This window comes from Xenopus tropicalis, chromosome 1 (genome assembly GCF_000004195.4).
Source record: "Xenopus tropicalis strain Nigerian chromosome 1, UCB_Xtro_10.0, whole genome shotgun sequence".
In the NCBI taxonomy this organism is placed as follows: Eukaryota; Metazoa; Chordata; class Amphibia; order Anura; family Pipidae; genus Xenopus; species Xenopus tropicalis.
Window position 1 is genome coordinate 40177958 of NC_030677.2, and position 27833 is coordinate 40205790.

General features: G+C 37.9%; 1 protein-coding gene across 1 annotated transcript in view; it reads left to right on the forward strand.

Moving 5' to 3' along the window:
• The window catches only part of kit (KIT proto-oncogene receptor tyrosine kinase), a 31147-nt gene extending 19028 nt beyond the window's left edge, over positions 1–12119 (forward strand). Inside the window, 16 exon segments of the mRNA NM_001142073.1 lie at positions 204–393; positions 859–974; positions 1060–1174; positions 1356–1540; positions 2206–2312; positions 2404–2530; positions 3111–3215; positions 3306–3416; positions 4050–4200; positions 4739–4818; positions 5164–5291; positions 5960–6082; positions 7807–7918; positions 8185–8284; positions 8415–8520; positions 9359–12119. Coding sequence (NP_001135545.1) covers positions 204–393; positions 859–974; positions 1060–1174; positions 1356–1540; positions 2206–2312; positions 2404–2530; positions 3111–3215; positions 3306–3416; positions 4050–4200; positions 4739–4818; positions 5164–5291; positions 5960–6082; positions 7807–7918; positions 8185–8284; positions 8415–8520; positions 9359–9469 — 1967 coding nt within the window. The 3' untranslated portion in view covers positions 9470–12119.
• The last annotated feature ends 15714 nt before the right edge of the window (positions 12120–27833 follow it).

Sequence of the window (27833 nt, forward strand, 5' to 3'; positions counted from 1 at the left end):
TTGGCCTCTGCTGCTTGCAGCCGTCAGATGGTGCAGTGCTGCCATCTTAGTTCTTTTGTCCTCATAACTTTACCCTATGTTCTACCATGGCTATAGCCACAGTGAAATATACACCTCTGTGATGCTCATGCAAAATCACTTGAGCTTATGGAGATATTTATATCAGACTGCTTCAGCATTGAATTTTTCTCCACTCTCACCAGACGTTGGATACGTCAACCTGACTGTCCTGGAGAACACAACAATCAGTGTTAATGCTGGAGACAACCTTGTCCTTAGGGTGTATATCGACGCATATCCTCCTCCAGATCAAGGATTTTGGACTTATTTAAATGAAACACTTCTAAATACTTCGGACCATTATGTTGAGATCAGAGACGAAGGCAATAATAGGTAAGAACATTTTAACAGCAGCAGTAATCTAAATTTTACAGATCACCACTCAAACCAGGGAATGCCTAAATCTGGGATGCATTCATTTCAACCTAGGCTTTTGCCGGGTAATTATAATGTGTCCTCACATAAATAGAGGATCTGGTAACCTTACAATAACCTCTTGTGTATACACGTACCAGTAATTCATTGTGGAGTTGATGATTTGCATGCAAAATACATGTGTAAAGGTTGGCAGTGGGGGCTAATAACAGAGCACACCTGGGTAAGCACATTGTTCCTCCATTCTCTCCCTCTCTGTTTGATTAACACTTCTATGGCAACATTTACCTGTTTTTCTTTTTGTAATAATGCTTAGGATTGTGCAGTCAGCTGAAGGGTTAACCAAGACCGGCCTGACTTGCATAACCCCCAGGCAAATGAGTTCTTAATTACTAAACCACCAACTGTTCTTCTCTGTGACAGGTACGTTAGTGAGCTGCATTTGATTCGTTTAAAAGGAACAGAGAAAGGAGCTTACACCTTCTATACCTCCAATTCTGATGATTCCGCTTTTGTCAACTTTAATATCCAAGTAAAAAGTAAGTTTATATCCTTCTTTGCAACTCATTAAAAGATTTGCATTTTACTGAGTGACTAATGTCTGTCCTTTTTTGTACCTGGCAGCAAGGCCCGAAATCCTCATTGCCGATAGAACTAGTGAAGGCACGTTACAATGTGTAGCAACGGGATTCCCTGTTCCCGCTATTCAGTGGTATTTTTGCCCAGGAAGTGAGCAGAGGTAATTCAAGTGGGATGTAATAAATTCATTAACTCAAGGAAGTTGTTGTATGCTTAACCCTTGCCTCTCCACCTCTACCTCTTTTTTTGTTTTTTTTTTATTACATGTGGAGGTCATTTTAAGATTACTCGAGAATCCTATTGTACTGAACTGTACATTCTTATTCTAATGCTTCTTTTAGATGCACTGACTATCCCCCGATTTTACCTGTGAATGAAAAATTTATCCAAGAAAATTCATCCCTCGGCCGCGTAGTAGTGGAAAGTACCATTGATGTCAATCATATTAAGAAAAATGGTACTGTGCAATGTGTCGCATCCAACGAGGTGGAGAGTGCTTCTTCAGTATTCAGTTTCGCCATCAAGGGTAAATTCAAAACATTAACCGTTGGTTAAACTACACAAAAGGTTACACAGTAGGCCTTGCATGCCCCAATTCTAAAATATAGTGCAAACAGTTGCACCTTTCTCTGTATGAGGTGCTGGCTGCATTCAGCAGTATTACATGGGGGGGGGCTATCTATTGTGTCATTTGGAATGCAGAAGCCAGGAGCCCCAGCTACTTATGGCAGATCACTTACATATCTAACCCTTGGAAGGGCTAGGCAAAAGTTTGTAAAAGAGCCCTATGGTATTTTAGTTAAATATATATGATATGAAATTTCTTAAAATACGAAGTTCATCTTTAAATTTGAATATGTTTTAGGTAAGGATGCTTTTTTTGTTGATATGCATTACCAGTATTGTTTTGCAGCTCAGTGGTTATAGTTACAAACTGGAATAGACTGGAGAGCTCCTGTAAGGAAAACAGAAACATAAAATATAAAAATCACGCACATAATTCAAACAGATCCTACTTAAAACTGAAGACAAGAAATGCAAATAATCTGAAAGCCACAAACAGTGACATTTTAAGGGCAGTTATAAACTTGTTTGATTGCTTCAGTCCTCACAAGAGTAAAGTACATTTGTAGGCAAATTGCTTCATTAACTGAAAATGTGCTAATTGTCTCTTTGTTTTTTTCTCTATAGAGAAAGTTAGAGCCCACACTCTCTTTACCCCCTTGCTGATTGGATTTATAGTAGCAGCGGGATTAATGTGCATTGCCGTTGCCATCCTCATGTATAAGTATTTGCAGGTATGGTTATTACTCAGTTTTGCTTTCATTCTTTTTATTTGGTTTTAACTCTACAGATGTAAATATATCAATTTATTTGCTTTATTTACAGAAGCCAAAGTACGAAATACAGTGGAAGGTTGTGGAAGAAATCAACGGGAACAACTATGTTTATATTGACCCCACACAGCTTCCTTATGATAACAAATGGGAATTCCCCAGAGACAGGCTCTGCTTTGGTTAGTTCAATGTTCGTTAATTTTAAAAGCATTCTTAGCCAGTGTGGATTTATATTATATAAAGTAGTGCTAGTGAAAGCCAGCATTTGCTCAATTTCAGCAGTAATCATAGGATGGCTGGCTCTAATCTGCACCAGAGCTCAACAAACGTTGGGTCTGATATATGTTTTTGGTTCTGATATCATATTGGAGACTAAAATATAAATGGTGTTGAGGCGAGTCCAAGACCAGGTTGGGTGGGATTTAGAATAGAAATTTTTTTTTCTAGATACTTTTGGAAGCCCAGTAAGGTTGTGATCTGGGGGAATAGCTATTTACTGGACTGCAGATTCTTGAAATGATGAAGAATGGCTGATACTACATTATTCATGTATATCTATAACTTTATTATACGTTAAGGAGGTCCCTGGCAAATTTTTTTCCCACCAGGGGGGCTTGGACTAGACTATTAATTTCTATAGAACATGTTCTGAATCCTGTTTATCGGACTATAATGTATATGTTCTGGTGCTGGATTCATTCATGTCTGTTTCCTGTGAACATCTTGGGTCATTCTCTTCATACATCTTTTTGTGTACAGGTAAAATTCTTGGTGCTGGAGCATTTGGCAAAGTGGTTGAAGCTACTGCCTATGGCCTCATTAAAGAAGACAGCAGGATGACCGTTGCAGTTAAAATGCTCAAGCGTATGTATCATTGTTATTTCCTTTCATAGTTTTACCACCTGACTAATTTTGTTTAAATACTGTGGCTTATGTCTACTCTTCTTCTTGCAGCAAGTGCTCATTCCACAGAGAGGGAAGCCCTTATGTCAGAACTGAAAGTTTTAAGCTATCTTGGCCATCACAAAAACATTGTGAATCTTCTGGGTGCCTGCACAATTGGAGGTAAATTAAAGAAAAAACTGTTTCCAGACCTTTCAACTGGGCCCTTCCAGACAAAGTTGACAGTTAATTTCTGTAAGGGAGATTCAATGATATATCTGTCATACAGGTTAGGAGATTCTGTTTAAACAAAGGCTGTATCAACACGTTGATGCTATCTTTTTACAGAGGACCTTGCTGGTTCCCAGTTGTGATCCTTTTGGTGGCACATAAGCCAAACATTCCAATTTAGCACACTGTGTTGGTGGCCAGAGTGGGTAATGATCTGCAAGTTTGGCGAGGTCAACAGTATAGTGCCAGATAACATTACATGTTAGTCCAATTGGTTCCTACCAGTTTTGCTCATCCAATTCTTTGCTGTTACAATTGGATTTATTAAGAAGTGCGCAATATAATTGTTCCCTACTCTGTATATGTAGTGTATTTAACATTGTGATGCATGTAAAATATCAACTGTGCAAAACACAGGGTAACTAGGTGTTTTCCCATGTTGCTGAACTTTCCTGCATTAAAATTCAACAAACCAGTTCCAGTTCTAGAAGCAATGAGTTTAATAAAGCAGCATTCAGTAATTAGCAAAGAAGCATATTAGAAGGTTAAATGGTCAAACTAAAACACTGGCATTTTGCTTTTCAGGACCAACATTGGTCATTACGGAATACTGCTGTTATGGAGACCTTTTGAATTATCTGAGGAGAAAGCGGGATTCTTTTATATGTCCAAAATTTGAAGATAACTCAGAGGCAGCACTTTACAAGAATCTTCTTAATTCAAGGGATATGGGCTGGTAAGAAAATGATAAATATCCGAGTTTCCTTCCGCAGGTTAGAAATAGAGATAGAACTAGCCAGCAAATGGACTAAAAGACAGCAGTTACAGTTGAAAGGCCAACTAAAAACTACACTTGCTTAAAATATCCCTTGAGACCAGTGTATTGTTCATTACTTGATCCTTCCTCTTGCTATCACAATCTAATGGTTTTACCTTCTGTGCATAGCATTTTGTAAGGTCTCTGACATATGGCATTTTACAGTAAAATAACTGAGACTAAAAAGACCTAGGCAAGAGGGGAATTGTATCATGGCATTAACCCTGTTGATGCCAGAGTTGAACAGCAGTATGTTTTTCTTTAACAGTACAATCAATTCAGCCCCCGCAATTAGCTTTGTATCCTGTAACAGACTAATGTAAATGACAGGGCATTGTGATATTTTTCCCTGCCAAATAAAACAATTCATATCCTTTTCTTTGTTTGTGGTTTCTTTATTTGTGGCACTGTAAACAGTGACAGTGTTTGGAATCTAATCCTTCCTCTTGTTCTGCAGCGAAGGAATGAGTGAATACATGGATATGAAGCCAGCTGTGTCTTATGTTGTCCCCACGAAGACTGACAAAAGGAGATCTGGTATGTTACAATTATACAGACTTAAAGATAACAGTAAACATTTGCATAGATCATTACCTTAAAGAATACGGTTACACCTTAGTGAAATTGATAGTTGTAGTTTTATAGGTAACATGTCTGTATGTATAAATTGCAACAGACCAGGCAAAGAACGTGTACATTTTAAGCTTATAGGTTTCATTAGAAAAGGGGGTTTGTCTTATGACGCACCTTGTATACCATCCATTTACAGAAAGTGTACCTCGTGTATGTTCTTCATTTAAGATAAAATAAAAGAAGGAATTACACTTGTTTGAAATGTTTGTCTATATTGTATTATTTATGTGATATTTTACCTCTTAACAGGTTCATTTGGAGATAAAGATGTGTCTGTGTCAATTCCCGAAGAGGATGACTTAGCTTTGGATACGGATGATCTGATAAACTTTTCATATCAAGTTGCACAGGGAATGAATTTTCTTGCTTCAAAAAATGTGAGTCTTTGGCTTTATAACTCAAACTAAAAAAATCACCAAGCATTCAGAAATTCTCATAAGCAATAGTACAGTTATCTGTTTAATAAGTCAGCTACTGTATAATGGCTGTGGCACATGAGGTGTGTTGATCACTGCTGAAAAACAGATCCTATATGCCTGTTGATACTGCCCATTGCTCATAGTAAAGTTTGGGATTCATCTACATATTTGGCAGTGACGGACATGCAGAGAGCTGTGTTCAGAAATGCTTAAGAAAGCTTTTCACTGCTGTGAGGCACCACATTTCCCATAGATGGGAAGCAGCAATTGGTTGATTGGGACCTTTTGACCATCTATGTTTTCTGCCTGATTACAGCTGCAGTTTTATTGGTCCCATATGTCATTAGATAATATGGAAGATCTGCATAGCAAGATATTATACATTCCTGCTGAGGTCCTTTTGCCAAAGAGCAGTAACGATAGCTGCCACATTCACCCTGCAGTAGAATAAACTGCTTTTGTATTGGTGTATACAGATATTTTTTATTGCAAAAAACTGTTACCATTCCTTCAGATCTAGTTACAGAACACATTGGGTGGGCTCATTTATAAAGTTTAACTCTACTGTAAACTGAGTGGTTATATTTCCAGTAAATAGAAATTTACATTTTTTTTATTTTTTATAGTGCATTCACCGAGACCTTGCTGCAAGAAACATCCTCCTCACTTATGGGCGTATAACAAAAATTTGTGACTTTGGACTTGCTCGAGACATCAGAAATGACTCAAATTATGTGGTGAAGGGAAATGTAAGTATGAGCAGGTGTAATTTCGTTAGTCTTTCTAAGCGCATTGAAATTGACTTAGAATGCATTGAGAAGAGTGCAAATCACATCAGGAGACTGTCTCTTGTAGGCCAGATAATGGTTGGGTGATATAATGTGATATTTCTTTGTAAAAAAAAAAATACACCTTTTAGTTGCATTTTTTTGTTGTCCATAATGGAAAAATTAGATGTAATGTACATTTTCATGGAGAGAAAAAAAAAAGCCTATTGATTTCCCTAAACTTAATACCAATACAAAGGTTCCAGTTTTACTATGTGTCGAACAGGATAAAGGTCTCTGTGAAGTCACGGTGTTGGCAAACACAATACTGGGCTTAACGCCTTGAAAGGAAGAATAATTAAATGTGTTTAATTTCTTATGTAAATATCCAGGAACGGTTCAGGAAATTTTATGCAAGCAAACACAGCATAGAAAAATTTACCAGTCTTTTGGTCTTGACCAGATAACACATTTCTCTTTGCCTGGCAATTATTTTCATTGTGTTTACTGCAAGTATCAAACATTTCTTATTTGGATGCCAGGGAAATGTATAGAAAGAGATGTTACTACATAAACCCACAAAAGCAGTCCTCAAGTGTTCTATTTCAGGCCTTGAGTTTATATGGCTATCTGTAGTGGGAAGTCTTATATATCGGGGAAGTTGTACCATGTACCAACAATATATATCTACTGGAAGTAGGGATGCACCAAATCAACTATTTTCGGATTCGGCCGAACCCGAAGCCTTCGTAAAGGATTTGGCTGAATAACGAAGAAAAATTTTCAACTTCCGTGTTTATGTGACAAAAAGTCACGTGATTTTAAGGATTCGGTTAGGCCAGGAGCATGGATTTGGCCGAATCCTGCTGAAAAAGGCAGAATCCCGAACCGAACCCTAGATTCCATGCATCCCTAAGGGCTGTGGCACACGGGGGAGATTAGTCGCCCACAACAAATCTCCCTTGTCGCGGGCGACTAATCTCCCCGTGTGTCACAGCCCTAACTGGAAGAGCACACGTAATTGTTTTATAAAGCATCACAGTATCTTTTTAAGGAAGTCAGTATGGTCCGTAATTTACAGGGACAGTATACACACCTTTTCAACATGAGCAGAATGAATAGGACTTGTGCTGAACATAATTTTTGTCTAAAACTTTATGTTATTTCTGGCAATAAACAATAATATGTAGCCAGTTTCACTTTAGCACTTCTGGTCACTTCCTGACCCTACAAAACTTCAAAGGAGCTGATAAAACTAATTACCATTCTACAGAGAAGCCCCTGATAATGAGCCGCTCAATGGCAGATGCTTAGAGAAGGTAGGGGTTTGTTTGTTCAAAAGTAGTGAGCTCTGAACAAATTGCCCTTTTTATAAAGGAAGGAGGTGAGTTCAGTGAACATAGCCCAGCTTTCAAATTTGTGCTTTATAATGACAAGAATTAAATTTCATCAAGTCCTATTCAGTGTGCTCTTTATTTAGCAAAGGTGTTTTTAGGTATATACTATCCCTTTAATATAGTCTCTGTTAAATGCCCTGAGACGCTTAAGAGCAAATGTCTGTTCAAGAACCGAATCGTCAGTTTTAGGATATTTTACAACCAAAGAGACTGCTAAAACTTTTGGTTAATTGCATCATCTATTTATTTCTTATCTTTATTGCATTAAACTCCAGATTAGAAGCTATAAAATGTTCCTTGTTTTTCTAGGCTCGACTTCCAGTGAAGTGGATGGCTCCTGAGAGCATATTTCATTGTGTCTATACATTTGAGAGTGATGTTTGGTCTTACGGGATCCTTCTCTGGGAGATCTTTTCACTGGGTAAGTAATGCTGATATACTGGCTAGCCAGCCAAGGCCATACAGCACCTAACCCACAAGCTGTTGTTAAATTATGTCTTTATATTTGTATAGTAACATAGCAGATGAGATAGAAAAGACCAATATGCCCAACAAGTTCAACTTTTTTTTTTATCACACAGCAAACAGGATAATGATTTGTTGACAAACCAGTGTTGCACTTATAATATTTTCTTCTATATTCTCATTATCTAATCTGTCACTTGCTTATTACTTTTTGGATTACAGGAAGCAGCCCTTACCCTCGAATCCCAGTGGACTCCAAGTTCTATAAGATGATCAAGGATGGCTACCGAATGATGAGCCCTGAATGTGCTCCTCTTGAAATGTAAGAAATGTGTTTGTTTTGGTTGAGCGGGGATCATTTTTGTCTTTTAGCTGAATAAACAAAAAGCCATTTGCCTGATATACTATGTAATAATGTACATATTTCTAATGCCAAACAAAATATTCTGCAGGTATGAAATAATGAGAAGTTGTTGGAATTCAGATCCATTAAAACGACCAACTTTCAAGCAAATTGTACAGATGGTGGAACAGCAGCTATCAGACAGCAAGGCGAATGTAAGTAACTGTTTTTATTATCTCTTTGGTTGTAGAGAAAAATATTAATTATTGAGACAAGGTGGTTGTTAAGGTTTTCATTCAGCTGTACACTCATGATACCAGCAAACAGAAAATAGGTGCATGAAACAAAATGGGTGGCAGTCACAACTCAGCATTTGCTTAAACTTACCAAGTGTATTATGCACATTTTTATAAAATGTCTCCTTAGACACACGGCCCACAAAAAATTAGAAGGAAGATTTGTGCTAGGGTGCATTATTACAGCCTTTTGATGAAGGGTTGGGACCTCAGAACATTGCATCCTTCATAATAAACACACTAGGAACCCACTTGCACTTGGTTTGTTGTTAGAGTATTTTTAATGAACTGGAAAGATGTAATTTCCTTTTTATACTGAGCATTCATTTGGGCAAGGCCAGGCGTACTGGTGACTCTTGCAGATGCATTGGAAAAGATGGACATACATGCCCAGATTTAGTCCATGACAGAACTGGCCCCAACATGCATGGAGCGGTTTAAAATGATAATCATGATTCTGGTGGACAGAGGAATATTTGTGCTGCCTGGCTAAATATGAAATGGAGCACAACTCTTTGGCTTCTTCACCTTCTGCTGTTCCAACCACTCGGGTGGTCAGCCAAATGACCTGAACAATAAAAATGTGACCATACACATGTATGGTGCCTTGTACATTATTATCCATCAGTCAGATACTGTGCCTGGTTGACCAGTGTATGGACACCTTCGAAGTCATTGAGCTTTGTATCTTTGGAGATCATATGTGAAGAGGTGCTATTGTCACAGCTAATTTTTAATATATCTTTGTTCCCATCAGACCTCTGTACCGTACCCTGTAAGTCACGTTCCACTGGACCATGCAGTAAGAATAAACTCCGTGGGGAGCAGCACCTCTTCTCAACCACTGTTAATGAACAGTGACCGCTGAACCTTTACAAGCAAACACTCATGGCAAGGGATATTGCTTCACCTGAGGCTGACTGCAATTTTCCAGGCATCTTCTTACCATGAAATGACTGAAAATGTAATGGGTCAGTGATCCCATTGCAGCACAAAGAACCATTGTGTTCGCTGAAAGAAAGACCTTAGCACTGTTGTTTGGTTATTAAACTGTTTTGAAGACACAAGAACCCACAACAATCCTTTGCCTGCTTTTATGACATAGGATTAGAAGATTCAGAATTGGCTCTGTGGTTACAGTGAACATACTTTGAACATTATCATCAAATTTTTTTTTTTTTTTTTTATATTTTGCGTTCAGTGCAATTCAGTGCTTTGGTCAACAAGGTTCTCAAACTGGGCAAAGATACAGAATAAGCTGTTTCTCTTCACTGGAGCCAATTAGTTTGGATGCTATTTGAAGAAAACATTTTGAAATACTCTTAATATGGCAAGAAGACTTTAATTGTAAATGTAGACATTGTGTCTGAGGCTTAATCCTACATGGATATCTTGTTTCTTAGACTCCACCTTACTTGTAGCTGAGGCCTTCAAGCTGGGTTTTCTCTTTATACCAAGAAGCAGAACCATTAATGTTCATGTCTGTGTAGTTGGAATGGGATATCCCATTTGATTCTTTTTCACTTTAGTATTTATTTACCATTTGCAAGCACTTACATCAATGATATATACAATAAATAGGCTTGGTACTGCAGCGAGAATTAAATGTTTTAGCTTTAATACCCTAGATTCCTCAATGCTGCAGGAATTTCTGAGCAATGTCCATTCCTGCTTTGTAGGATTGCACAGAAAGGAATACTCCTGCTCAGACACAGGTTGCATAGGAATGAAAAAAGCTATTTGTAGCATTTGTTTTTGTGTAAGTTTTCCTGAATGTGGTTTTTCCGAGATCTAAAAAAACAACAAAAGTTTTGTTTGTGGGTTAGATCAGTCGGAGTTGAAAAGTCAGAGGGAGAGCAATAGATTGTAGATTGTTCATCCCTCAGATTTTGAGCATGTTGTTTTTATTTTGTGTTTTTGGTTTATTCTGGTGAATGCTATACAGGTGCACCAACTGACCACCTTTCATTTACTGCTGTGTATATAATAGTGTATCTGCCAATAATAGTACAGAATGCTGTATTTTCCTGCTTTGTGAACATTTGTTATGAGGAGGGCAAGGTGAAACCAAAATGGCTATAAAACAACCAAGATTTAGATGTTAGTATTAAGCAAATGGGTGCCTTTTGATACACCTACCTACCTCCAACCTATGGTGAGTTATTACTAGACGTTAGCCCTCCTATATACACACTGAGTATACTTACGAAAGATGCTGAAAATGTGTTTGCGCTAAATTTAGTTGTTTTCATTCATCTGCATCTGTGTATGTGTGTGGAGCCCCAGCTTCCAGCCAGCGTAGGCCCACAAGCAGCACTCACTTATAATGCACCTTAATACAAAAGTGGGGTACTGCACCTAAAGGCACTCCAGGTCCTAAACAGTACATAACTTACTAAAATGTTTGCCACTAAGCTTGTCATTGTATTGGGCTACTGTCCATTTTCCTGTGCAAATGTGCAGCAATGCAGTCCTCCTATTACATAGTTCATGTTTGGTACCTTCCTCTATTAGAAATGTCAAGCCTAATGTTGTACTCCAACATGCATAACTCCACAACTGGTTTCTGCAAAGTTGTTATTACAGAGAACTATATTTTAAAGGAAAAGCATTCGTAGCTCTTTCCACAAAATGTCCTAATATACTGAAATGAACCGCTGTATATGGCTGTGGTACAAAGGAAATCATACGGCTGTCCAATGCGACGTAGGAAAAAATACTTTTGGGGTCTTTTGCTGCTTGTTAAGATAATGCCACACTTTGCTTTTAAATCAAGCTTCTCTTAGCTGTGCTCTTTCTGTCACCAACATGTCTGCTTTAGGCACAGCATTTTCGTTTCGACAAATAGCGGCCCCTTGTAGCATTAGCCTAATGTCTTTATAGCCATTTTGGAATGTATTATTCTTGAGCAGAGGTGGTCAGTATGCAGCCCTGCTACTGTTACTGATTGGCTGCCACCAGCAGGCTATATAACACACCTTGCTCTAGAGAGATGTTAGAACACAGCATCTCAGTTTTGCATTTGCACTGGACTCATATTTGCTGTTGTGCCTTTTCTGTATTCCTGTTTAAATAAAAATACCCCATTTACCCCATTGCTGCTGTGGGAACCACCAGTATAGCCAAGAGGTAAAGTCAGAAATCCACTGTATCATGTCTGTAATATCATTGTTGAATAAATCCTTTATGCACACACAGAGGTACTTTGGGTGCACTTAGTTGGACACTTTTTATTTTAATGGTTTCAAGATGTAATATATTTTTGTATATTCCTGTTACAATGCTACCATTTTTTTTACTGTGACTGGATGTTCAAATTCTTTTCACCGTGATTTTTTGTTGTTGTTGTTAATACTAAACATGTAGCAATAATTTGTTTGCAAAGTCCCCAACACCTCTCAAAAGTATTTTTCTATGTATGTAAATATGTGTATTATATGTTGCAAGCCTATGGCATCTTGCATTATTGCTTGATTGTTGAAGCATTTGAAAGTAATAAATGTTTGAACTTTGAAGATGATGGTGGTGTGTTCCATGGAGTTGGAGACCCATGCACAGGCCAATCTTACTGGGATTCAGGCTGGGCTGTCTAATCTGGCCAACCACACAAGTGACATAAATAACAATGAATCATTCATTCATTCAGGTTGGGGGTCAAATGATCAGATCTAAAGCTGGCCATACTCGCACTGATAATATAAGAAACCTTGTTTCGTACGATATTTAGTTGGTGTATGGCAACTCGGCGAGGCACCGATATTGGACGACTCGCCGATCGGGCGGGTTAAAAGATTTTGATTGGGTGCCATTGAAGGCGCCTGAGCAAAATCTATGTTCAGGGCTGAATCGGCAGAAAAAGGTAGAAATCCTATTGTTTCTACCTCCATATTTGACAATTCAGCCCTGAATGTCAGTGGAGGGTTGGAACGATCTTTCGTGCATGAAAGATCGAAAATTGCGACGTGTGGCCAGCTTAAGGTTGGTGGGACCCATAGCTCCTGTCTGCATCTGATGTTTAGTTTGGTCTTGTTAAACTGCACTGCCTAAATTACCCAGGTAGTACAGTCGAAATTGCACAGATTACCTCGCCAAGTGTAGAGCCACCAAGGTTCAGAGCAAACCTAACCCTATGGTGCAGCTCATTTCCCACTTAATGTTTCTGACCCAATAGCTATGTGGAGCTGTTTTGAGACAATTTCAATAGGGGTTTCATATCTCTTATCAAATAGTGTTGTTTGTTTTTGTTTTCTCTACACTGGAGACTTGGAGAGCAACACAAGCACCATAAAAGTTCATGGAGGAGCCAAATAAGGGCTGTGATTGGCTATTAGGCAGCCTTTATGAACAGTATCAGCTTACAGGGGGCTTTATTTGGTAGTAAATCTTGTTTTTATTCAACCAAAACTTGCCACCAAGTCAGGAATTCAAAAATAACTAACTGCTTTGGGGGCACTGAGAGCAACATCCAAGGGGTTGGTGAGCAACATGTTGCCCCCGAGACACTGGTTGGGGATCACTGATCTACACTGTAATGCGGTTTCATGAACAGCAGCTAAGCCCAGAGCCTCCATTTGTCTGGGGCTTATGTTTTAGGCTGAAGCTGTTGAAGATTTATAGCGCCATGACGAGCCTCAGCAAAACAGCAGGTAAGTGATGCCACACTTCTTTGTGGGGTATTCTGCCTTTTTGGTTGTATATTGATGTCTTGCAGCTGGTTATACTAGTGAAATAATCAGATATTTAATATGATTCCATGGTGCATGCAAGGTTGGAAAGCCATTAAAAGAGTTTGTATGTGGATCCTACTAGATGGGGAAATGGAGTGACTGCATGGGCTTGGTCCTTACACCTTGTGTTCTTCATGTACAGTTTTGGAAAAATGAAGAGCAAAATGTTTAAATAAAGTTTTACTAGGAAGAGGTTGTCTCTGGGAGGAGAAAAGAATTCTTTATATTGGTAAAGTAGATCATGATGATCCGTATTGCCTTGTCCCTTGATAGTACTGTAACATTCTTCTCTAATGTTTCTCAGTGTTTTGTGTTTAGCAGAGAAGCACGAGCCACAAATGTAAATAACAGCCAGGCATCCTGTGTAGGTTTTCTCTGCTCTTGTTCTACATGGTGATTTCACAACAGGAGCAAGAATGTTTTATGAGCTTGACCCCCTTACTGTACACTGTGGTTTGTGGCATGGAAGCTATTTCGTGTAATATGTTGAATAGGGCACAAGACAAGGAATAACCACAAAAACAAGATAGAGTGTTCTAACCGTTTCTCTCACAACACACTTCAGCGTGGGGTGTGGGGATCTTGCATTTAGCAATAAACGACCAAATCATTATCTCTGTTGTACTATTAGAAATAGTAGTTCATCAGAATGATTAAACCAACAAGAAAACAACATACAAATCTACCTACCTACCTACCTACCCAATCTAATTGCTGATTGGCCCTGGGCAACATTACCAGTAATGCTTCACTCCACTTTTTACACAGCATGATAAATAAATATGTTTTCACATAATGTCAATTAAATCCTTATAGCTCCTGTATTTAAAGGGGTTTTTCAACATGAATGCAATAAATAGGGTTTGTGATTGTCTATTGTTTTAATCTGTGGTTATTTCCTGAGCTAAACAGAGAAACTGAAGCTACTCTGTGTTTGGTCCTTGCGAGGCAGATAATTAGATTACCAGTGCAAAGATGCAGATTGAGGCATTTTCTAACAATAATGCAGGATTGCTGCATGTAAAGCATTTTACAGGTGCCGATCCACATGTTAGTAAAGGGAAAGGCATGAGATTTTTTTGCTTGCCTGTAGTGCAGATTTTGCGCAGGAGACAAATCTCCCCGTATGCCTCTGCCCTAAGGCTTACAGTGACAGGTTGAGAATATAAATGCTCTTGAGGAGGAATGTGGTGGTCATAAAAACCCTCCTTCACCTGCAGTTGCTTCCCATTTGAATGAATAGAAATACACTGCCATGTGAAGAACTGCAAATGCCCCTTTGTGTCTTATGATTTGTTTGTTCATATTCTTTGTTTGGCAGATCCCAACTCTAGTTAATAACCCAATGTCTGCCTTGGCAATTACACTTTTGGAACCAACTACTGCTGTAAAGCTTGATTCCCTAGATTTCTTCCCTGTGCTCACGCGACAAGCACCTTGGCACCACAGTAGTGTACTTAGGGTTGCCACCTCACCCCTTTAATATGAAATCTACATTTAGCAATGAATCAGTTCAGTATGCATCTAAATTAAGTTCTAATTAGCCAGGCAGGATGTAGATTCAATATGTGGTCGGCATTAAAGTGTTGAGGTGGCAACTCAAGTATTCTATGCAGCCAATTACCTTTACAAGTCAGTAAAGAATATATCAGGGAATTGTATCGAGTCTTGTCTGAAGTCAAGGCCCAGGTTTTGGTAAATTCAGTTCTCAATTCATCTACCAACTGATTTTAGCCTAGTGAAGGCCGTTCCTATATTTCCTGGTTGAAAATGGTATTCTTTCCATAGGAAGACACATAACCTAATAATACCTTTTACAAATTATTTTCAGTCAACAAATGATCTCTGTCTCACAAATCAGTACAATGATTAAAATGCAATCTCCATGCCCATGCTTGGCCTGCATCTCAAAGAATGCAGCCATTCAGGGTCTGAAATAATAATCATTATGTACGCTGCTGTCAGATATGCTGAGGAGGTACGGTAACACAGGGAAAACCAAAAAAACATGTAACCATGAATGAGAGAACATTTTGGCATGGCAAGCAATAGTTCCATACAAATATAATAAAACCAGTGAGTAAAACATACACTAACTTGGGGTGTTCATACTGACTGGCATTCCAGGAGGCTTCAGAGATCACCTTGTATATGGCCTGCTCCGTATTCTGCTGGCACGGGCCAGATCTGCAGCACCTGCTACCTGTGCATGGAACCCTGTTTCCTGCTTGGCATAAGGCTAGTGGAAAATACTAGGGCCAGGGCATAGCTCGCTCACCAGACCAAGGCCATGTGTGGCGCAATTATCCTGGAGGACATAATGTGCACATCTGTGGCACAGCATGTGCAGAAAACAGACAGGTATATAAAGCCACATGTTTGCAGAACAACAGGAACAGGCCAATGAGTTGGAACATGACCAAAAATGCTACAGGACGTTAAACGATTCTATTACATAATGCATTCCATTTTGGAATACTTACTTTAACTGTCAGTCATCATTTCCTTCATTTGCTACTTACGTGGCTGCCAGAAATATAAAATTGCTCTGTGATTCCAGTAAAATAACTTCAGAATAGCCTCTGGTGGTTTCCTTCTTTTCCAAATTAGAGCAGATCTTCCTTTAATCATTACTGAAATATGGCAAGTCTTCCTGCGACTGCATGTGATGGTCATGTGTTTGGGCTGCATCAGGCCCCTTTATAAACGGTCAAGGAAATGTATTTATAGTGGCTGTATAAATTCATTCATTCGCACAGATTCCGTTTTGAACTCTGAAGAATCATTAATCCATTGAAAATGGGCCCCTTACTGATCTTATAATTCAGGAAATCTCTATATCAGTAATTAATGTGTGTGTGTATATGCAGGTTTGTAACTGGCTTCAGAAATACTTTTAGCTCTTTGTTTCCAGCAATTTAATTTGTCAGGAACAGAGATTGAGAGGAGTGAAAAAAGTATTTGGTGCAAAAAATAGGAGAATAGGAATTCTGCTTTAACTATTCATTAAAAAAGGCCTTTCCTATATTATGTCAACTTACAGCTGCCCAGCAGCACTGGTGAAATCAATGATTCTTTTATCCGAACCATGACGTAACTATAGGTAAGCTAGCAAGGAAAGCAGAGCAGACTGTTACCCCTTCATGGAGAACATTCTAAATATAATTATATACTGACCATTTATACATCTGGTAAATATGGGTGGAAAGGGAAGGCGTCTCCGGATTGATGGTGGACCCAAGTCCCCAGCAGTGAGCCTTCAGATGGGGGGATAGATATACAAAAGAAGGACATTTTTAAGCTTTCCTAATCCTTAGCAATAGGGCTATATAAGTGTTGATCCTGTAGGGTAGATATGTCCATGGCACCTTTATAACTGAGTCATTTAACCAAAGAAAAAAGAGGGTGCAACCCAGTCTTGAGATGGAATCATAAAGAACCCATGTCTCCATCTATATCAACAAGCCACTAGTAAATCTAGATTAAGGAATAAATAGGTGGAACATTGGCTTCTGACTTAATTGACCATAGTATGTGTGAATGTGAAAGGGACCTTAGATTGTAAAATGGGCAGGGACTGATGCGAATGATGAATAATCTCTGTAAATAACAGGAAATAAATAAATTTAAAGTAACGTTGAATTTATGGACTTTTGTTTCATATAGAGAGCCACTTCAAATATATCTTGTTGCTGTTTTATCACATTTGGTTTGGTAATGGTCATGGTCACATGACATTCTACTACTCTGCTTGGATAAAGGGTTTGGCCGCAAATCACAGATCAGTAAGAGAAATAAAAAATATTATAATATGTGTTCTCAAGTAAATAGAATGTGCATTATACTGCATAAAACAACTTTAAATTGTGAATAAACTAGGGAAAGAACATAAATACTGATCTGAATTTGTATAATCATGTTCATTTTCATTTAATCAGACAGATATTTATGATATGGCACCCTGACCCTAATTATAATATATGCTTTGGCTAACTATAATGCCCCATGGAGACATGAGTTGCCTTAGATAAAGGCATACGCTTGCCTAAGTCGCACAAAGTTGCCTGCAGGTGTAGGCATTTTGTAGAGAGTAGTCGCCTGCGGTAACAGAGATTTAGCTCTCCGTGGGGCATTAGCCTACAAGGTACTGTTTTATTATTACAGAGAAAAAGGAAATCATTTTAAAAAATTAGAATTATTTGCTTATAATGGAGTCTATGGGAGATGGCCTTCAAGTAATTTGGAGCTTTCTGGATAATGGGATTCCAGTTAAGGGATCTAATACCAATCCAATAATAATTTCAATCCAAAAAAGCATGTGATTTCCGTCCTTAGAATTAGAGAAGCGAACTATAAATGACTCAATCTGAATGAACCAGAATGGATTTTTAAGGTACAATTTTAAGTTTCTGAATCTAACAAAATAGAAAAAATAATCATGTAGTCATTATTTTTATTATGTTTAAAAAAATCAAAGGAATTTAAACATGGAAAACAATAAAAATGTTCCCCAAAAACAAGACTAAGCTAGCCTGTGTACAAATAGGGTGGATAATGTATATACGTAAGGAAATTCACAGTCCATTAGGTGATTTATATAGATTGTATTTCTTTTGTTTTTACGTTTTTACATGAAACTATAAAGAAGGTATCTTGTTGCTGAAATTGACTTCCATTATCTCTTAAATAACCTTCCCAACACCTTACTTTTAGCATTGCAATTGAATGCAATATTTGCCTTATTATTGAGTTAACCCTTGTAAATCAATACCAAATTATCCAATTTTAGCTTTGCTCCAGCCCTGGGATTCTGGAACATTATCCTTATGCTACAAGATTTCTCACAAGCAGAGACACTGGCGAGGCATAATTTATGGCGTAGACATTTGCAAAGGGCAGCAGTTAGGGCTTGTCAGGTATTTCTTTCTACATGCACAGCAAACATGCCAAATAAATCATTTGTCGAATAGGGGTGGGATTACAGCTGGGATTATGGGAACCTTTACTTTACTGGGCCTGTCTGGACCACCTGTTATTACCTTTTTACTACTCACCTAGGTGAGAGTTGCTTGTTACAGGGATTAAATAATAAATAGAAAAAGAAAATTAGTACTATGGTGTTTTATGCACTGCAATCCGCCTCACTTTACTGCTAAACCAGTGAGATAAAAATGTCTAAAGTTGTTTTTAGCCACTTCCTATTATAGTCTATGAGAATGTACATTAGAAGAATACAGATGCCCATGCTTAAGGAGTATAGGCATCTACCCTGGCAGCTACCCCGGACTGGTGCAGAGGATCAGGTAAGCGGTTACAATCACTGGGGGTCAGAGATACAGTCTTACCATTCCTTCTACTTAAAAGTCCCAACATATTCTGCAGTGCTATATAATAGGGTTTCTAGTTATGTACTGTTTCATGTGTATTGCATATCGTTTAAAAGAATTTTGGAACTGGAGACATTTCCCTTGCCTTTATGCAAATGCCTCTAAAATGTACATAGGCCCTGGTGATGTGCTGTCTCCGATGTTCTTGCTCCTAAATGGGTTCATACCAGTTGCTGACAGCTATCAATAATTAAGACTTGGTTTATCTGCCAAAAATGTTCTCTGGTTTGGCTGCAGAGATTCAAAACCAATTATCACATTATATACACGGTCTAATCATCAATAATGAATCTGTTTTTCAGTTAAAAAAAGATTTGTTGGTTGACGTTTTACCCTGGCAAGCACTGAATATATACCCCTGTGTAACATGGCAAAAATAAGTCTTGGATTGGTTTTCTATGTTTACTTTGCACTTTATATTTAAACCATGTTCGGCACTTATGGAGCAGAACCTTAAGAATACGGCCAGAATTAGTAAGTGCATTATAATTGCAACCCCAAGATAAACTATTGACATGAAATGGAAGCTCTTTGTTAAAAAAGGATCTACACATTCTTTATAAGTCATATTTTTTGCTACAAACAAAACAACAAAAATGTAATGGCTCCACATACACATACTGTAAACATAATGTGCCCGTCTCCTATGTGTTTGCTTCAGAAACTCTATGGGACTTATTTACTCACCGTGCCACTGTGTGCAAAGTCCCATGGTTTTTTTTTTATTCACAATGTTGTGTTTTCCCACAATTCTAGCATATTTGTGTCCATGAGGTGGGGATGTGTCTGACACAATTGCTAAAATGCGTGCAATAGTGATGAGCGAATTTTTTTGCCAGGCATAGCTTCACAGCGAATTTCCACATTTCGTCATTGTGGTTGCATCAAATTGGGCGTGGACACATAAAAAAAAGACGCGGGCGACAAAAAAAATACGTGGGAGACAAAATAGTTGCAAGACAACTGTGTTTTGCGGATTTTTTTCACCGTTTCAAAAATTTTCATCTTGTTTTTTCACTAATTTTATGGCAAAGCGAAACGGGACAGATTCGCTCATCACTAGTTTGCAATCATTTCTGTGTCAAATCTACTCCCAATTCTTTAGGCCCAAGGTTGCTGTGTCAGTATCATCAGAACCCTGGAGCTACCACTTAAGGGTTTCCCTGTGTCAATAGGCACTCAGTACAATTATGAGAAAAGGAAAGTACAGGTATAGGATAACTCATACAGAAACCCGTTATCCAGAAAATGCTACATAGACCATTATAAGCAAATAATTTGAAATTCTATAAAATTTTAATAATAAAACAGTACCTTGTACTTGCTGGTAACTGAGCTGCATGAATTCATTTTGGGGGCAAATTAATCCTGCTGGATTTATTTGTTTTTTAAATGATTAAGATATGAAGGTTACAGAAAGGTCCCTTATCCTAAAATCCCAGGTCCCAAGCATTTCACATAATAGATATCATACCTGTTACAAGGAATGGCACTGCAGCACATTTTGCGTGGCTGGAACTGCACTTGCTAGTTGCATTTGCATATCCCAAAGTCATTTTATATCTAAATTAAGCAAAAGTGGGATTATAAACATTTTATAGAAACATAATAAATCCCTGTATTAGGAATAGAATGATGTATTCTAATGTTAATAATTTGATTACAAAAGAGATATATCCATATACAGTATAGAAGAAAACTTTAAAAAAAAAGTGGGGTTATTGTTTCATTGGGAGGTGGTGGAGGTGAAAAGAACTAGGGCAGGGATGTCCAGCCAAAATGGACTATAGACTGCCTTCCCCAACTGATCCTGTAGGGGAGAGGATAATAAAAACATAAGAAACCACCAACTAAGTTGATAAGATACCCCAACTAATAGTTATTGTATGAATTTATTAAATTAGCCCAATACATATTATACTGTACATATAGCTGAGGTATTTGTACAGGTATGGGATCCCTTATCCGGAAACCCGTTATCCAGAAAGTTCCAAATTACGGAAAGGCCATCTCCCATAAACTCCATTATAAGCAAGTAATTCTAATTTTTAAAAATGATTCCCTTTTCTCTGTAATAATAAAACAGTAGCTTGTACTTGATCCCAACTAAGATGCAAATTAATCCTTATTGGGGGCAGAACAATCCTATCAGGTTTATTTAATATTTAAATGAATTTTAGCAGACTTAAGGTATGGAGATCCAAATTACGGAAAGATCCCTTATCTGGAAAACCCCAGGTCCCGAGCATTCTGGATAATGGGTCCCATACCTGTATTTGCTTATTTGGTGGGTTCTTTAATGACCCTGTCATTACAGTAATAGGTGAAAGTGTTCCCTCTGTCTCTCCCATTTTTTCAGCATTTTTACAGTTATAAACATCTTAATGATTTTGGATATTAGGTGCACTTATATATATATATATATATATATATATATATATATATATTAATATTATATAATTAATAATTTAATATATATATATATATATATATATGTAAATGTATTTGGTTAGACAGGAACAGCGAGTACCATCTGCTCTATTCTAATTGCCCATTCTCTATGTAGGAACACTGGTTTCTCTTTATTATGCCATAATGACAGCCTTGAAGGGGGGATTCATCTGATCTCATACTAGATTGAGAGCCCCTGGGAACCACTCAGGGAGTCTCCGTGTATTACAGTATTTGTTAGGATGTGGCTATTTCACAAGGCAGGCAGTACAGATAAATGTGGTCACTTTGACCTGATGCCTTGGCATGTAAATGGTTATTTGAAGCAATTATGTTAGAGATGTTAAATCATAACTGAATAATATGGACATTTTAAAATGTGATTTTTTAATGGGAGATGCATGTCCTGTGAGCAGAGCAGGGTCAGGAGGAGTATGATCTACTATTAGGAAATTACTACTATTATCTACTTATTAGAAAAAGCGCACTGTTTAGGAGGACTTGCAAGTAGAAATGACTGTATATTTTTATGTATTTGCTGTGTGCTAATAAAGTATCAATACAACAATCACAAAAGTGTCTTTAATAAGTAATGAGTGTCTTAAAGCAAAGCTAGAGCCAAGAACACTGCAGGTTTCTTAAAAAGTATACTGCATTATAGTACATTGTAAAACCCATATTTGAAAAACCTTCTCACCAAAAATATGTGATGTGTGACATTGGATAATCCAATAATACCACAACAATTTCAAAGGATAAGGAAATATAAAGTCACTGGATGTGGCAATTTATTAGGGACAGTGCAGTAAAAAATGCACCAGCCCAGGGTACTCGGAAAAAGTTCTGTAGTGCGCATACAGTGACACAGCGCAGCCAACAGGATACCTGGGAATCTGGAACATGTTTGCAGTGGCCCACTGTGCACAAAAGTAACCATATTTGAAAGAATAGGAGCCTTGGATAGGGTGCTAGTGATTGGAGTCATTGGAGGGTGCCACCCAGAAAAAAATATTAAACTGCTGGGAATCCTTCAATAATCCACAGTTCCAAATGTCATAAATTAGCCACAATGCCTCTGTTTAGCACCGGTTTCACTTCTCTTTAAATAGTTAATCAGTTGTTAATGAAAATACAAGTCCATTATTGAGTCTGTTTTCATTTGTGTTGTCTTATCATCACCTGAATTCTTAACCACCTGGATTAAAAGTTTACCTACCAATGACATTTTAGTGGTTTTTGAATTATTTAACTTTTTGTTCAGCAGCTTCTTTGTTTGGAATTCAAGCAGCTATCTGGTTGCTAGGGTCCTAGACAAGCAATGGTTAGAATACTGGGAGATGAATAGAAACAAAGGAATGGCATGATAATAAAAAGGAACAATAATATTTTAAACTCACAGAGCTATAGTTTTTTGGATGTCGGTTTAAAAGTTGGAATGAGGCACAAAGAAAAATCAAATAATTCTGTAACCGCTTTTTGGCTGTAAAACAGACAAAGACCAGCTAGAATGGCTATAGTGCATGGGGTTCTATTGACAGAACTGATTCATTTGTCCAAAACAAATGATCTACAGGGATATCAATACTCACAATGCTGAGGTACAGCAAATGAAATGGCTAGATCAATGCAGACAAGCAATATAAAGACACTTTGGAGAGTAGTTGGTAAGCACTCTTTATCCTAAGGGTTTCCACCTTAATGGACCAGATCTCAAATAGCAAACGTGGATCAGGGAGAAGACTATGCCTGATACCCTTGTCACTGCTGCAATCCCTAAAATTCAATAATAGGCAATGCACTAACCCATAGCATCTAATAAGGTGGTTGGTGACCAGTAAAGGCTACCTGCTGATTGGTTGTTAAGAACTGCAGCAAACTTTGCACCTTATAGTACATAATCCCCAAGCTACCTGGAAGTTAAACTACCCCTTTAGTGAATAGATCTGTAGGGTAGGTGAGTTTTTTGATATAGGATGTCTAGTCTACATTAAAGTCTTTATTTTGGGTATATTGTTGGGTATAATGTTTTGATTTACTGTACCTTAAAGGTGCTCCATGTTAGTATTGCATTATGATAAACCAATATATGATGTGCATGTCTTCTATGTATGCTATTGATTTATATTTCACCTAAATTACTTCTGAAAGCAGCTAGGAGCTGTTCAAAAGGAAAGGGGTATCCCTGCCTTGATTTGTTTTTATTTCAGTCGCTTTTTATGATGTATCATACATGCACCTAGTGAATCTTATATAAGACATGTAGTATATTTGTACACATATAGGACCTACTTTGTGGAATGCTTGGGACCTGGGGTTTTCCAGATTTTTCCATAACTTGGATCACCATACCCTAAGTCTGCTAAAAAGCATTAAATAAACCCAAAGAAAAAATCATTTACCTTTTTGCCTCCTTTACCTCCTTGTTTACTAAGTTAGATCCAACACAAGGTGAATTTTCATTCATATTGTTGAACCCAATAGGATTGTTTTGCTACAGATATGGTTTCATGCAGCTTAGTTACCAAGTTATTAAGAACAGGGTGCTGTTTTATTATCACAGAGAAAGAGAAAATGGTTAAAAAATGTTAAATTATTTGCTTAAAATAGACTAAAACAGTAGAATATTCTTAATTTAATATATTATTCTTAAATTATTGTTTAAGTATTGTCCTTAAAATGTTGTTTTTTGTATTGTAATGCCACTGTCTATTAAGATAATGAGTTTTTAATTGTCCTGGATTACATGGATTTTTCCTTTTTGTGTGGAGAACCCATATTGACCCTTCCAGTGACTATTTGGCAAGTTACACACAAAGTTAATGCATTACTGCAGACCTGAGATGGGAGACAAGCACAAATCTTCTAATAGCCTGCTGTAAATCCGTCTGAGCCCAGGTTTCTACCAGACACTAATGATTTAATTGTAGTTAATACTCTGTCCTGTGTTATCTGTGATTCTAATAAAAACTGTAGCCAACCAGGTTTTCCCCTTCTCAATTCTAGACTTTAAAATCCCTTATACAAGTCAGTCTTGATTTGGTTCGGATCATCACTGTTATCTGTTTTTTTAGAAACCTCTGCTATCTCTTTAGTGAGGTACTGACCTATATTCTGCCCATGTATATACAAAATGGCGGTATGCACGACAACCTGCTCCAGGCATTAGTGAGGTAATGGTGGGGGATTCTACCCTAGTTGTGGCCCTAATTGTGGGCTCTGCATTGTATAGGCGTTAGGTGCAGCTGCAGGCAACTTATTTAAGCCTCCCTCTTCTCCTATCCCTTTGGTGTTGCTAATGTTCCTATGAGTCTGTTGCTGCCTTGCTGCGTTAGGTTCTATCAGGGGCGGGCCAAGCCGACCGGGGGTGCATGCGCAGTCGGGTTTTGCGATGCAATTCGATGGATCATTGCCCCCACCGTGTAAGGCCAAGCGGCGTGGGCAATGACTAAAGAGAGCGGACTAGGGGTAGGCAGGAGAGGCCTGGCCTGGCGCCCCCCAATCATTGCGCCCTAGACAGCTGCCTCTTCTGCCTACCCCTAGTTCCGGCCCTGGGTTCTATGCTGTATTCAAGTGACTGCCACCAGTAGCAGCCCAGTCTTGCTTTATGGCAGGATGCAACAGTCTTATAAGACATATGGATGGATAATCTAAACGATTTGTTTATAAGAATCATACAAAACCAAATCTTTCTTTGTCTTTAATATATTCTGCTTCTCTTTTCTTTGTTTCCTGAACTCCCTTCTCTGCACTACCACCTCTTCTGTTGCTCTTTCCCTTGCTGGTCTTGTGACCCATCTCCATCTTCTTTTCCCTGTCTTCAGTTTTCTCCCTTGTTTTTTCTCTTCCTTTTATATTCATCTTTTTCTCGTGGTTTAGTCCTACTGAGTGTAGTGATTTGTTTCTGGCCTAGGGTGAAATGGTGGCTGGGCATCAGGCATGTACCTCTTCTGTCTACCTACCCCTCACTAAGTTTGGGCCCTTCTATAACTTGGCAGCAGGGTGGCAGAGTGCAGAAGATGATGTACGAGCAGGATAAGATTGTGACAAGCTGGGGGGTAAGGTGACAAGCTTGGGGGGGGGACTAAGGTGACAAGTGCGGAGTGAGGTGACAAGCTTGGCCCAAGACTGCTTTGTTTAGTTTAATATAGATATAAAGCACAAAATAACCTAAAGCAACACATTTTATTTATCTAATGAAACTTCTTTTGCTCCTCACTTTAACATGCAATTCAGGGTTTAGATTCCGTTATACAGCATATTTAGCATTTAGCATATTTCCTGGAACTGGTCAATTTCTGGTCAGAAAGGGAGGCGACTACGTAGTGCAAACTTATGTAAACTACGGAACAGACCTATAAGTTTATGTTATTTTAAAACCTCAGTGACTTGTCTAGAAACCTATATAACTTACAGTATGTGACTTAGAAAGCAGCATGACAAAAGGAGGAAGGAGAGGATTTAAAGTTAGAGTAAACTCCACTGACCCCCAGTAAAAACTTAATGTAGATTTCATTAGCACATTTATTCTTAGCTATTTTAGCTAGGAACTGCTTATTATGAAGTAACATTAGCTGTTTATATTGGGATCTATTTACTGAATTATATGAGTGTCTCCTACATAAAGTGTCAAGCAGTGAAATGACTGCTTATTGGGCCCCACAGCAACATCACTGGGCCCCTAACTTTTAGGAACAATACATTTTCCATAAACATATATTGCAACTGCATATCAGTCACAGACTCACTGGACCCCCAATAATTCCTAGGCCTGCCAGCAATGTCAATGTCTGTTTCTTCTATAATTACCCCCCTGCTTTTCAGTAAAATGATTTGGGGGGTTTTACCATAGTAGCTGTGCCTGGGAAAAAATAAAACATCTATCATGTTCAACTTTTTGTGCTAGCAAAACCTGTTGTTACTACATGCTTGTATTCATGGGGGCAGGGTCCCAGATAGATAGCTTATATTGGGCCCCAAAGTCTTTAATGGTGGCCCTGATATTGAGGATCACTCAAATCTAAAAGGACCAGTCTAGAGGGGCCTGCATTGTGTGTCGCCCTGCCGCACCCCATACAGTATTAACCTTAAGGTACACATCTCATGGCACTCTGTGCTTCTACAGAAGAAAATCTTCAAGTTTCTTTTCTAAGGATTGATACATATTTATATCTTCTCTTTGTAACATGCATTATACATGAAAAACAATTCAATTCAAAATATAATACTAACCTTTGTCATATATTAATATTTAAGAGACTGGAAAATTGTAAACTTTTTCACTACAGCATAATGTTTGCTAATAACCTTTCTAATTTGGTTACAAAATACTTGCACATCTGTATTATTACTATATTATAAAGTAACATTTAGAAGCTTACAGTATATGCCTTACACATCCTAAAACAACATTTCTTCCAAAAGTAATTATTCACCAAGATGAATATATATTCATAGATATATTCATGGATCTATCTATGTATCTATCTATCTCTATCTATCTATCTATCTATCTATCTATCTATCTATCTATCTATCTATCTATGTATAATCTATCTATCTATCTATATCAATCTATCTCTCTATATCTATCTATCTATCATCTATCAATCTCTCTATATCTATCTATATCTATCTATCTATCTATCTATCATCTATCTCTCTATATCTATCTATCTATCATCTATGTATAATCTATCTATCTATCTATATCAATCTATCTCTCTATATCTATCTATCAATCTCTCTATATCTATCTATCTATGTATCTATCACCTACTGGAAGAGGTGAGGCGAGACACTAAATCAGTGAGAAAGAAGTAAATCCCACCTGCAATCATGGAGTGTGTCCTGACCTGGAAATTATCAAAATTTACAAAATGGAAATAAGGTAGAGGAACAAAATGTTTGGTGACTGTGTACAACACAAAGGTCATAAGGCATCTGGAACAAGAGGTTTAATATTTATAAGCACTCAATAGGCTCTCTACGTGCTTTCCATATAGACAGAGGAGAAAATTAATGAAGCATAAAGGACAAAAGCATTCTTCCATCCATGTAGTATGGAGCAGTCCACAGCATTAATTAGCGGGATTAAACCCCACTCTACTCGTGCAAGAACATGCAAATGTATTATCCATAGTACAACGCTGCCACACTATACTGAAGGCTGGCCCTGTTTTATGATACTTAATAAGTTATATTCAGGTGCCCTTCTTCTTAAGACACAGTTCACCAGTCAAAGGGTAGCCACTTATAACAATGTATGTCAACTATAATTAACCTTAATCCTTGTCTAAGATACCATTGTCTCTGGTAGGCTGGACACAGCCTTGGCTTAGCCTTATTTATGATTGCATTAAAATGGAAACAATATTGAGCATGCATTGATGCCATTCACACCTATAAGTACTCCTAGTGCGCCAATGCCCCTCCAGCCCGCTCTGATAACTTACACACAAGCACTTATATTGATGCAAGGGTTCCACTAGAGAGATGCATCAATATGTGGTACTGACTTATGCCAAGCAAATCGTACGCCATACAATATGTGCCAGAAGTCATGCCATTCTCACACAAATACTGTGCATCCTTCACTACTTGCAACCAATTTTCCAAACAAATGTTAATTTGCATCCACATTAAAAACATTGGTGATTTGCTACCCGTA